Source organism: Pan paniscus, chromosome 4 (genome assembly GCF_029289425.2).
Source record: "Pan paniscus chromosome 4, NHGRI_mPanPan1-v2.0_pri, whole genome shotgun sequence".
In the NCBI taxonomy this organism is placed as follows: domain Eukaryota; kingdom Metazoa; phylum Chordata; class Mammalia; order Primates; family Hominidae; genus Pan; species Pan paniscus.
In genome coordinates, this window is record NC_073253.2 from 129699077 (window position 1) to 129712361 (window position 13285).

A 13285-nucleotide genomic window follows, 5' to 3' on the forward strand; every position below is an offset into this window, starting at 1 on the left:
TCCACAATTTAAACTTGCTTTATGCAGTGGATGCATTCCTGAAAGGCTATTATTATTTTATCAGGGCTTCATATCATATAAAGAAATGGAATTCACGATGACAAACCTATGGAAATGCATTTTCTTCTTCTCTTTTTTTCATAGCTTCCTACTCAAATTAGGAAAATGCATTTTCTTTCTTTCTTTTTTTTTTTGAGATGGAGTTTCACTCTTGTTGCCCAGGCTGGAGTGCAATGGCGCGATCTCAGCTCACCGCAACCTCCACCTCCCAGGTTCAAGCGATTCTCCTGCCTCAGCCTCCCTGGTAGCTGGGATTACAGGCATGTGCCACCATGCCTGGCTAATTTTGTATTTTTAGTAGAGACGGGGTTTCTCCATGTTGGTCAGGCTGGTCTCGAACTCCCAACATCAGGTGATCTGCCTGCCTCGGCCTCCCAAAGTGCTGGGATTACAGGCATGAGCCACCGCGCCCGGCCTCTTTTTAAAAAAAAAAAAAAAAAAGACAAGAGTCTTGCTCTGTCGCCCAGGCTGGAGTGCAGTGGTGCAATCTCGGCTCACTGCAGCCTCTGTCTCCTGGGTTCCAGCAAGTCTCCTGCCCCAGCCTCCTGGATAGCTGGGATTACAGGCACATGCCACCACACCCAGCTAATTTTTGTATTTTTAGTAGAGACGGAGTTTCACCATGTTGGCTGGGCTGGTCTCAAACTCCTGACCTTGTGATCTGACCACCTTGGACTCCCAAAGTGCTGGGATTACAGGTGTGAGCCACCACACCCGGCCTGCAGGGTCCAATGTCTTATTTGCCACTATCACTAGTACCAAGCACAGTGCCTACCACTGTTGAGTGACCCCTCCTGTAATAAACTTACACTACTGCCTCCCAAATGAAGCCCCTCTCCCAGTATTTATGCCTAAACCTATTTCCTTAATGGTGGGGACTAAACAAGAAAGAGGAGCAGAGAGGGGGTACAGAACAGACACTTAGCTGAGGAACATTAAGACCAAAATTTCAGAGCAAAGCAGGACTGCAACAAGTATTTCTTAAGAGGCTATGTGCAAGGTGGTTCCTCAAGTCTAGAAGACCCAAGCCTCAGGCTTCCTCCAGAAAAGCAGTCTGGGAGACAGAATTTACAAATCAACTGGCTGACCGGACAAAACCCCGGAATCCTGTGTCAATGCGTTTTAAACTAAGGCCAGATGCTTTTTGGTAGGCTGCCTCTTCCTGTGAGCTGGTGGGTACTTCAAGTCTATGATTTGATTCTCATTTCTTAAAAAAGGATGAGTATGTGTGGTAGTTGGGTATGGTATAGGTATGGTATAAATTTCAGGTGGAAATAGGAATTAAAGGATCTGATTTGCCTTGGTGGGGGAAGAAAAAGGCCATAAAAGAGAATCGCACTTAAAGGTACATTGTTGAAAAATCTAAACTATAAAATTAATTACCTGCCATTATTACATCAACAACAAAAAGGCATTTTATTTTATTATTTTTATTTTTTTTGAGACGGTGTTTCACTTTTGTCGCCCAGGATGGAGTGCAATGGTGCTATCTTGGCTCACTGCAACCTCCACCTCCCAGGTTCAAGCAGTTCTTCTGCTTCAGCCTCCTGAGTAGCTGGGATTACAGATGTCTGCCACCATGCCCAGCTAATTTTGTTTGTATTTTTAGTAGAGACGGGGTTTCATCGTGTTGGCCAGGCTGGTCTCAAACTCCTAACCTCAGGTGATCTGCTCACCTCGGCCTCCCAAAGTGCTGGGATTATTACGGGCATAAGCCACTGTGCCCAGCCCAAAAAAGGCATTTTAAACAAAAATTCTGACGTTTAAAAACTGAAAATATATCACGCCACTGCACTCCTGCCTGGGCAACAGAGCAAGACTCTGTCTCAAAAAAACAAAACAAAAAACAAAAAACCCTGAAAATATGAGCCCAGGAGTTCGAGGCTGCAATGAGCCAATACTGCACCTTTGTGCTTCTGCCTGGGCGACAGAGTGAGACCTTGTCGATAAGAAAAAAAAAAAAACTGAAAACAGAAAAGAGGGCTTTTACAATGTTGATGAACTCATCTTAGAGTGCATGATTTATAAATACATAAATATCCATGCATACTTTTACAGTGATAACTCCTGGGAAAATGAGAATGTTAAAAAAGCCAATCTAGACAGAGTCCTTCTCATTCCACCTGCCTCTTTATGTTGGTAATACCAGGAGTCTTAAGAGAGCTGCTGTGGTCTATGTCACATTCATCCCAGCCTCCTTTCTAATCCTGTAGCTGATGATGAAAATGTGATAAATCTTCTGGCTTAGCTTTGATGCTGGGAAAAAAAGAAAAGAAAAGGTTACATAACCATGTAGTCCAGTGAATCAAATTCATCTTCATAAATTAAAATATAGCAGTGATGTAATATTTATGTACTATCCAGACAGTAAGTATACTCAGAAATTATTAATATTTTACAACATACAGAAAATTCAGCAAAACATTGACCACAGCATCCATTTGGAAGCCAGAACTTGATTTTCCTGTCTTGTCACTTGCAATCTATAAATGTTCACAATTTAAAGTGATAATGGAAATGCTTAAAATACAACTTTTTCTGGCATGCTTTGCAGTGAAAGGTTCTAAAAGCAGAGTCACACAAACACTTATTGTTCTAAATTAAAAGCAGTCAGTTCAGGTAGTAATTCACAACATTTCACATTGAGTCAGGATATTTAGATGTGAAGGTTGTATATTTCTGGATTTCACACTATTAGAAACTGTAAAAGCTTGTCTTCAAATAGTGGTGAAATGAAGCAGAGCTATTCTTTCTGGTTACTCTCTAGCACCTTTGGTAAATTTAAACTTGGCTTTAGACAACTTTTAAACAGGGTGTGAAAAAATCACTTTGGCTGTCACCTTGTATTTGAATGAATTTCCTTAACATTTAGCAGTGCAAGTGAATCAATCTGAGAGTCTTTTTAGTAATCAGAGATTTCAAGGTATGACCTATTTCCTAGTTAGACCAGTGAGTGCTTTTTCTTTTTATTTGAGACGGAGTCTCACTCTGTTACCCAGGCTGGAGTGCAGTGGCACGATCTTGGCTCACTGCAACCTCTGCTGCCTGGGTTCAAGCAATTCTCCTGCCTCAGCCTCCCGAGTAGCTGCGATTACAGGTACCTGCCACTGCGCCTGGCTAATTTTTGTAGTTTTTAGTAGAGATGGGGTTTCACCATTTTGGCCAGGCTGGTCTTGAACTCATGACCTCATGATCCACCCACCTCGGCCTCCCAAAGTGCTGGGATTAGAGGCGTGAGCCACTGTGCCCGGCCCCAGTCAGTCTTTTTCAGATGAAAAAACAAAATTCCTCAGCAAAAGCAAATTATAAGAAGACTTTCACCATTTAGGAGAATGCGGTATTACCTAAAGAAACCATCTTAAGTCCAAAGAGAAAAAAATCCCCTAAGCCATCTCTCAAATGACAGGACAGACCAAGGCTATGGAAGCATACAGCTGCCGCCGGTTTGGGCTGCTGTGTATACCATCTTTTCCACAGGTGTTTGCAGGTGATACACTACTGACTCATAAGCTCCAGACAAGACTGGTCTGTGGGATCAGACACACCTTTTCTGGCTTCTATTTCTAGTGGATAAAGAGTAAAAGACAAGTAGCTCCAATGAGCGTTTATCTTGAGGTACAACTTAGACCTCTGATTTAACTAATCTGACAGGCTGATTTTTTTTTAACTTTGGAGACAGGGTCTCACTCTGTCACCCAAGCTGGAGTGCAGTGGTACGATCATGGCTAACTGCAGCTTCAACCTCCCAGGCTCAAGTGATCCTCCCACCTCAGCCTCTCGAGTAGCTGGGACCACAGGCATGCGCAACTATGCCCAGGTAGTTTTTATTTTATTTTTTGTTGCAACAAAAGTCTCACTATGCTGCCCAGGCTGGTCTGGAACTCCTGGGCTCAAGCAATTCTCCCACCTCGGCTTCCCAAAGTGCTGGGATTACAGGCAGAGCCACTGGGCCAGGCTGATTTTTTTTTTTTTTTTTTTAATACTCACCAACATTTGCACCATCTTAGAATCATGGCTGCTTCCACCAAGGCAGCGGCAGCTCTAGTACCTCAGAGCTTGCCAAGATGACACAATGCACAAAAGCAGGCACACTTGTTTTTCTAACTTTTCTTTCAAATTTCTTTTTCTTCCTTTTTTTTTGAAACAGTCTCACTCCGTTGCCCAGGCTAGAGTACAGCGGTGCCATCTTGGCTCACTGCAACCTCCGCCTTCCAGGCTCAAGCGATTCTCTTGCCTCAGCCTCAAGAGTAACTGGGACTACAGGCAGGTACTACCACGCCCGGCTAATTTTTGTATTTTTAGTTGACGGGGTTTTGCCATGTTGGCCAGGCTGGTCTCAAACTCTCAACCTCAAATGATCCACCCACCTTAGCCTCCCCAAAGTGCTGGGATTATAGGCATGAGCCACTGCACCTGGCCTTTCAAATTTCATCATCATTTTTCTTTTTTTTAATTATTATTTTTTGAGACAGAGTCTCACTCTGTCGCCCAGGCTGGAGTGCAATGACACGATCTCGGCTCACTGCAACCTCCACCTCCCGGGTTCAAGTGATTCTCCTGCCTCAGCCTCTTGAGTAGCTGGGATTACAGGCACGTGCCACCATGCCCAGCTAATTTTTGTATTTTTAGCAGAGACGGGGTTTCACCATGTTGGTCAGACTGGTCTCAAACTCCTGACCTCGTGACCTGCCTGCCTCGGCCTCCCAAAGTGTTAGGATTACAGGCATGAGCCACCACGCCCAGCCTTCATAGTCACTTTTCATACTGCCATTTTCCCTCTTGGGATAAAAATGTTCTCAGGAAAAAACGGACCACGTAAATTAGGTTGACAGCTTCTTTCTTTGAGTCAATAATGATAGCTTCCTAGTCAATCACTCCTTTCTCCTTAAAACATTACCTTGGAAATATTAATTCTGACAGTCATAGCAATGACATCTTTCCTGAGTCAGCTGCTGCTCTTTGTTAATTATCGCTCATTAATTGGTAAGGTGAGCAACCACAAAGGCTGCCAGCAGTAGCCTAGGATGGCAGTTAGATAATCAAGATTGTTTACTCAATGTATGTGTGTTTGAATCCCCTTTCAAAAGAAAAAAAATCATATACTGCAACTGTCCAACAAATTCCACCTGTCAGAAACCAATGCTCATTTCTTTTCTCAGACTTAAAAAAAGAGCTGGACAGATTGCAGAGATCTACTTGCCTCAAAGCTGCAGAACAGCCATAAAGTATTTTTAAAATCTTAAAGAGCTTATGTCTCCAAATCATCATCACTGTCTGTCTTGAGATACCAACAATGCCAGGCAATTTACTTCCACTTGGTAGCTAGCTTTAAAACCCAACTAAACTCTAATTTTTTAGCTAAAGCATCAATTCTGGGCAGAACAACAACAGACGTTTTCAGGTGTATGCCTGGACATCAGGAGTATTTTGTCTATGGGCTGGCAATGTTGCCTAATGTTTTTCAGCATCCTCTGTCATGTGTGCAAAAACTGCAGGCAAAGGATGAAACTGCTGCAAAGTCCTCATGGCTCTCTTTCCAGTGGCATTCAATGGAGAGGGGACAGTCTTCAATACCACACAAATTTGTCATGGTACATAGATCAGATGACTCGTTCTCAGAATGGGCTTATCTGGAAGAGTCTTAAAGATTCACCAGGCACAGTGACTCACACCAGCACTTTGGGAGGCTGAGGCAGGTGGATCATTTGAGACCAGCCTGGGCAACATGGCAAAACCCAGTCTCTACAAAAATTAGCCAAGCATGGTGGTACACACCTGTAGTCCCAGCTACTGGGGAGGCTAAGGTGCAAGGATCACTTGAGCCTGGCAGGTCAAGGCTGCAGGTAGCCGTGAGCAAGCCACTGCACTCCAGCCTGAGCCACAGAGAGAGACCCCTGTCTCATAACAAAACTGGCAAAACTCTATGCACCCTCTAAGTATCTCACTTTTCAGGATCAGCTGAATTTCACTTATAGTGGCATCAATAGACTAAAGTTAAACCTGGCTACTTAGAAAAACATAAGTTTTATTTGAAGGAAGTTGCAACACACAATTCAAAAATGCTATAGAAGTATGGCCTCTATATAGGCTTCTTCCACATAGCTAACTGCTAATGATTAGTAAGATGGCGGCACTGGTTTCAAGAAGATAATTTCATGCCTGAGGACTCTTCTCTGTAGACTCACACTGTGCAATGACAGTGTCAAGAATGAACATCCCAGGGCAGGGGCTCTGTACATTTTTTAGGTATAAGACCCCTTTAGGATGTTTCAGAAAGACCCTTCCTAACACACACACACACACACTCACACACACACACACACACACACACACACTTCACACTGGTCTATAGATAATGTTTGGGACGTGCCAAACCTCCTTAGTCTCCTACTGGGGTCTGCAGCCCAATGTCATTAGGTGTTCTGATCTCTAATACCCAACATGACTGGAAAGAGTTCAGATACCTTTCAGAAAACATACAAGACAGAGAAGTATAATGGAGAACTGATATAAAAAATCAGAAAACCTTGCTGGGCACAGTGGCTAACGCATGTAATCCCAGCACTTTGGGAAGCTGAGGTGGGTGGATCACCTGAGGTCAGGAGTTCGAGAACAACTTGGCCAACATGGTGAAACCTCATCTCTACTAAAAAATACAAAAAATAGCCGCGCGTGGTGGCAGGCGCCTATAATCCCAGCTTCTTGGGAGGCTGAGGCAAGGGATCGCTTAAACTCGCGAGGCAGAGGTTGCAGTGAGCTGAACCATTGCACTCCAGCCTGGGCAACAAGAGCAAAACTCCATCTCAAAAAAAAAAAAAAAAAAAAGGAAAATCAGAAAACCTCTTAGAAACAAAAAGGAAAGAATCTATCACAAGCAGTTAAAAAATAAAGGCTCAGCCAGGTGCAGTGGCTCACGCCTGTAATCCTAGCACTTTGGGAAGCTGGGCAGATCACTTGAGGCCAGGAGTTCAAGACCAGCCCGGACAACATGGCAAAACACTTTCTCTACTAAAAATACAAAAATTAGCTGGGTGTGGTGGCACCCGGCTGTAATCCCAGCTACTGGGGAGGCTGTGGCGCTAGAATCACTTGAGCCTGGGAGGCAGAGGTTGCAGTGAGCTGAGATCGTGCCACTGCACTCCAGCCTGGGTGACAAAGTGAGCCTCTATCTAAAAAATAAATTAAAAATAAAGGCTCACCTCATTCCCTGCCTACCTCTGCCCCTGCCCCTGCCCCATAAGGTATACTCCAGCAGCCAGAAACTATCTAGCTCCTCCCTGGCTGGGCCTCAAGAACCTTACTATAGAACACCCAAGGACTGCCCAGTATTTTTTTAAGTATTACATGAGAAGATCCAAAAAGCCACACACTCCCAATTCACACTGCTCCCTGGCTAAAAACAGTAGCCCCTTTTTAACAGCTGATTTTAGTCCTGGTGCGGTGGCTCACACCTGTAATCCCAGTACTTTGGGAGGCCGAGGCGGGCGGATCACGAGGTCAGGAGATCGAGACCATCCTGGCTAACACGGTGAAACCCCGTCTCTACTAAAAATACAAAAAAAAAAAAAAAAAAAAAAAAAATTGGCTGGGCGTGGTGGCAGGCGCCTGTAGTCCCAGCTACTCAGGAGGCTGAGGCAGGAGAATGGTGTGAACCTGGGAGGCAGAGCTTGCAGTGAGCCCAGATCGCACCACCGCACTCCAGCCTGGGCGACACAGGGAGACTCCCTCTCAAAAACAAACAAACAAAAACAAAAAAACAGCTGATTTTACTTACTTATTTTTTGTCAGGAGTACTGTGTTGAGGTAACAGCTGATTTTAAAACATAATAGCATCTCGAAAACCAACCTGAAGCTTTTCCCCAGGTTCAGATTAAAACTAAAATACTTTTTTAAGAAAAACAAACCATCCTGAAAATCAAGTGGGGTGTGCTATTTGGGACTGAAATACTTTATGAGCAACTGAGAATCTGATTAGTTCCTTGACACCCATATGGAAGAGGACCTCTATATGTGCCCCACCTCCCAAGACAAGACCTAAATGTGGAGGAATGGGCTTACCTATGTTTCTAAGGGCAGACCTAAAAAGGGGCCAGCAGCTTTTTACTCTACTACTTCAGTCGATTTTATAAGTATTTTCTGAGTACCTTCTCTGGGGTATAAGTATACTAGGTTTGGGAGTTGTAAAGACTAAATAAAACTTTAGACACCATCTGTAAGGTCACAACTGCTTTAAAAGAGGCCTGGATAAAGTGCCAAAGGAACTTCAGAAGATAAGCGAGCAATTAATTCTGCTGCCTGAGCAGACAAATGTGAAACAAGCATGTTTTGGAGGTGATTCTGAAAAGTATTAATAGCTGGGATGCCTAGCTCCATATTCTGAGGTTCTTTCTGCCACATTCTGTAGCCCCAGCTCCAGTGTCCAGATTCAAGACTCTAGGCAAGACTCACTGAAAAAAGCCCATCGCCTGAGATCAGACCCCAAAGGATAGAGAACAGCTATGCCATCGACATTGCTCCAGGCACGTTCTTATCAGCAAATCAGAGAAGCCAAACAAGTCAGGTCGGCACTCACACCCGGGGTAAGGATGAGTTAGTTACTCTCTTACCAATGAGATTTTTTAACAAGTAGGAAACTTAAGTATTCTAGCCAACATCTTTTTAAACATCAAGCAAAAATCTCAAAACAATGTTCCTAAACAACCGGAAGAGGTTAAGCTTATGTGTTACCTCATCAACAATGCATAATTTACCACAGTGAGTTGTCAACTACTTATAAAAAGGCTTATACCAATTATGGGGAAATAAAAATGAAAGGGTATAGGTCTTTGGGGCAGTAAACAAGAGCATTCAAAAACAATATACTCTAATATAGTGTCATCAAGGCAGGGACTGTTAACTCTACGCCATTTCATCACATGCACTTGGAAATCCTATTTACCTTTTTCATTAATTCACTTCTGGTAGTAAATTGTGGCAGGTCTTCCACTTCAATCCCATCGGCCATTTCCATCACCTTGTCTAAAAGGTCTTTATTGTAACTGCACAATAAAAAGTAGTAAGGTAAAAACCTTGGAAGAATTGTCACTGTGGATTAATAAGAAACTGCAGGTTGCTCAACTATAAAATCAGCTCTCAGAGAACTGACCTGATACTGCAGGGCAAACCTATACATGTTCAGCACAAGGTTCTGAGATGGAGTCTTGCTCTGTCCCCCAGGTTGGAGTGCAGTGGTGTGATCTCGGCTCACTGCAACCTCCACCTCCCAGGTTCAAGCAATTCTCCTGCCTCAGCCTCCCGAGTAGCTGGGATTACAGGCGTGTGCCACCACGCCTGGCTAATTTTTTATTTTTAGTAGAGACAGGGTTTCACCATGTTGGCCAGGCTGGTCTCCAACTCCTGACCTCAAGTGATCCTCCTCCCAAAGTGCTAGGATTACTGGCGTGAGACACCGTGCCTGGCCCTGTGAACACTTCTTGCTTGTAGATACAGAAGTGGACTTCAGAAATACCAGTACAGCAGATGTTTCAAGATTTAGAAGAACAGAGGCACTGTACATCCAGCAACAGATATTCTCAGATACAGGATGAGGACCAAAATATTTTTATTTTTTAAATACATGGAATGTTAGTCTAACAAAAACATTATTTATTTCCCCAATTCTCTGACATTTGCCTAACCATGGAAAACCAGGATTTCCCAGGAGCACCTAGAAGGCAGGGAAAAGGGACGGGTGCCTCTGGCATTGCTTCCCTACGTACTGTTCTAATAAACCCCAATATGTGAAGCAAAACCAAGTGGCTTAGGCCTGCAGGGGCCAAATGACCAGAGTCAGGCAGCCATAATAGGTATAGAAACCAAGATCAAACCAAGTCACCCTATTTTCCTAACACAATTTCAGGAAAATCGAGGCTCTCTAATAGGAAGTCTCAAGATTTGCCACCTTCCTCATGGAGGGGTGAAAGGAATGCCTTATCAGGCACTTCAAAAGCGGGCCTTTGTCCTTTTGGTGCTGCAGCCAGGATGAAGTGGGCTTTGAGACCTTCACAAAAAGGCATCGGCCATTTTCATAAGAGGGAAAGCAGAGAGGTGAAGCTGGTTCCTACTTAGGACCCCGTGGGCTGTGGAGTGAGGAGAAAAAGCCATAGGATACAGATTACATCCTCTCATTAGTGATTAAAATCCATCAATCCTGCCAGAGGCTGCATGGCCCCAGGTATATCACTTCTCTCCCTAAGCTTTTTCATCTGTAAAATGGGGATCTCCGTTTCTCTCTCTGCACGTTTGCCATGTAGGTGACAGGGGCTAACGGACTTCGAATGCATACTGCAAAGGTGATGGTTTGAGCTAATAATAATAGTAATACAAATAACAATAGCAACCTTTGAACCCGCCATGTATTTAGCTCTTCACCCTTTAATTATTACAGCCATCATAACCACCCTTTTACCAGAAGAGAAAACTGAGGCTCAAAGATAAGGAGATAAGGATCTTTCCAAGGGGCCTCCAGGGTGGGAATCAGTCTTCGGGCCGACCAATGCGGATGGAGGTTGGGCCCGGGTTCAGTCTGGGGCAGAGGTTCGGGTCAGGGGTGAGCCCTGGGAGAGGCCTTGAGGGTCGGAAGATAGGGGACAGGATCAGCCGGCCGGCAGGGGTCCGCACCTGCAGCCTAGGAAGAGATGGTTGGCCCAGACCATGGAGAGGGAGAGCAGCTGGTCCAGGCGGCCACTGCCGTCGGGCGGGTCGCGGTAGTCGGGCAGGTGGCGCAGGATGAATTCCATGCGGGCCTTCCATTGCTTCTCGCTCTCTGAGTAGGAGCGGAACTGCTCCGCGAAGTCGGCCGCCTGCCGCACCCCCGAAACCAGCTCCTCCACTGCGGCAGCCGCCTCGCCACCGACCATGGTGCCCGCCGCAGCCGAGGACCGGATAGCCCGCCGCCTTCCCGACGCGCACTGCGCCACCGCCTGCCGGCCAGAGGGGCCCCGTCAGCGCACGACTGCTCCAGAAGACCAACCTGGAGCGCCCTCGCCCGGAGCGGCGGCCTGCGGGGGCACAGAGCGGCTCCTGGCTCCTCAGACCGCCGCAGCCCGTGGCTCCTGCCCTGGGTCTACCCAGGGCTACAAGGGTCTTTTGCGGTCGACCCTGCGGGGAACCGATGGGAAAACTGAGGTCCCTAAACACAAATTCGGAGCGCCCTCTTCCAGTTGGCAGCTGGATGCCAGCCAGAGCTATGCTGTGCCCTTGCCCTGAGAGTTTCCCGGGCACCGCCTCATCCTGAGCGACATCAGGGGGCCCGGGTCACGGTCGACTTCCAGGGGTCTCCACAGCCACGAAGGTTGGGGCCCGCCTTCCTGGAGCGAGTAATCCATCCATCCCGTGAATACTTGCCAGGCACATTGCTAGGTGCTGGAGAGGCAATGAGAGCACATTCGGAGCCCCGCTCGCCTGAACTTTACCATGGAGTGGAGGAGTGGACATTAGTGACATAATTGCTCAAGTAAATGGAGAATTTCAGCGTTGACAAGTATTAGTAAAGAGAAGTTCAGCGTGCTACAACCATGAATAAGCAAGGGACCCAATCTAGTCTTGGGGTCAGGGAAGTGATCCTGGAGAAGTGAAGAATGAGCAGTTTTCTGAGTAAAGGGGAGTCGGTCAAAGCAAGAGAGAGCATGGCCTGGTAAGAGAATTGCAAGATAGCGGGTAGGAGGGGTTGGGGGGCGGGGCAGGGCAGGTAGAGAATGGAGAAGATGAAGTTGCAGAGGTCAGCAAGGCCAGTAGGCCAGGCAGGGATCCTGGCTAGATCCCAAGAATGGGGAGCCGCTGAAGGATTTTAACCAGAACAGTGACACCTGTGTTTACAAAAGATGCTGGAAGGAGCCAGAAACAATGTGTCCAGAGGAAATGAGCAAGTTTGGACTTGGTTTTAAATAGAGACAGGGTTTCGCCATGTTGCCCAGGCTGGTCTCGAACTCCTGAGCTCAAGTGATCCGTCTCCCTCAGCCTCCCAAAATGCTGGGATTACAGGTATGAGCCATCGTAACTGGCTGGACCTGAAAGTTTTTATTTAGCTGGCATGGCTCTGCTGTCTGTTCGAGTCTCAGGTAGCAGACACACTGAGAGAAAAAAGAGCTTCCTTTTAAGTGGTGAATTTTCCATCCCTGGAAGCATTCAACTACAGTAACTGGGTGTTGGGGCTCAGAAACCAACACCCCAAAATGTATTTTGACATGCTGAACTGATGAAGAAGCCTCAAGGTCTCTGTGACCTCCCCCACCAACACACACTCCTGTCTGTCAATTCTTTGTTCCTCCCAAAGCACAAGATGAAGTTGTTCCCTTATCTGCCTAAATTTAGTCCAGAACGCCAAAGGAAACAATTATCTCTGGTTCCCTCCCTGAGTTTTCATTAAGTGAATTTGTTTTGCAGGAGGAAAGACTGAAGTACGGTCAACACACTAGGACAGACTTTTGTCACAAACCCTTGTCTCTGCAGGCCCAACAGACTTTGTCCCAGGCCATTGCATGTTCTTCAAGCCCATTGAATTACCCTAAAAATCATTTACTACCCATCTAAAATATTCACACTCTGGATGATGGGGTAATCACTCTGTGATTAACTATGCACATTAATAAACTTGTATGTCTTTTCTCTTTTTTTTTGAGAGCAAATTTCACTCTTTTTGCCCAGGCTGGAGTGCAATGGTGTGATCTCTGCTCACCGCAACTTCTGCCTCCCAGGTTCAAGTGATTCTCCTGCCTCAGCCTCCTGAGTAGCTGGGATTACAGGCACCTGACATCACGCCCGGCTAATTTTGTATCTTTAGTAGAAACGGGGTTTCACCATGTTGACCAGGCTGGTCTCGAACCCCTGATCTCAGGTGGTCCAAGATCCTCGGCCTCCCAAAGTGATGGGATTATAGGCGTGAGCCACAGTGCCTGGCTGCCTTTTCTTCTCTTAATCTGCCTTTTGTCAATTGATTTTCGCTAACCTTCAGAGAGCAAAGGAAAGTTTTCCCTTCACACAAGGAGTCACTTGAGCCTTCACCAGCTTTGAGAGATTATTGACCTAATAGGCTTCCCCATTGCCCCCAGTCAAATGTGAGGTTGGGGTACAGAGGTGAGCCTAGAATCCACGATCTAGGGCTCCAGTGCAGCTCCTGTATTGTGAGTGTGGCCTGTGGGGAGAGCTGATTATATCCTGTCTGCTGCTTCTGCAGCTTCTTTTGGGG

The 13285-nt window shown here is 45.9% G+C and overlaps 1 protein-coding gene across 1 annotated transcript; it reads right to left on the reverse strand.

The window, feature by feature from the left end:
- Positions 1-2054: 2054 nt before the first annotated feature.
- CDKN2AIPNL (CDKN2A interacting protein N-terminal like) lies at positions 2055-10958 on the reverse strand. Its single transcript, XM_003846144.4, has 3 exons — positions 10720-10958; positions 8999-9098; positions 2055-2316 (listed from the first exon to the last, which is right to left on the reverse strand). Exons 1-3 carry the CDS (start codon positions 10956-10958, stop codon positions 2305-2307), a joined length of 351 nt encoding a protein of 116 aa, XP_003846192.2. The 3' UTR covers positions 2055-2304.
- Between the last annotated feature and the right edge of the window lie 2327 nt (positions 10959-13285).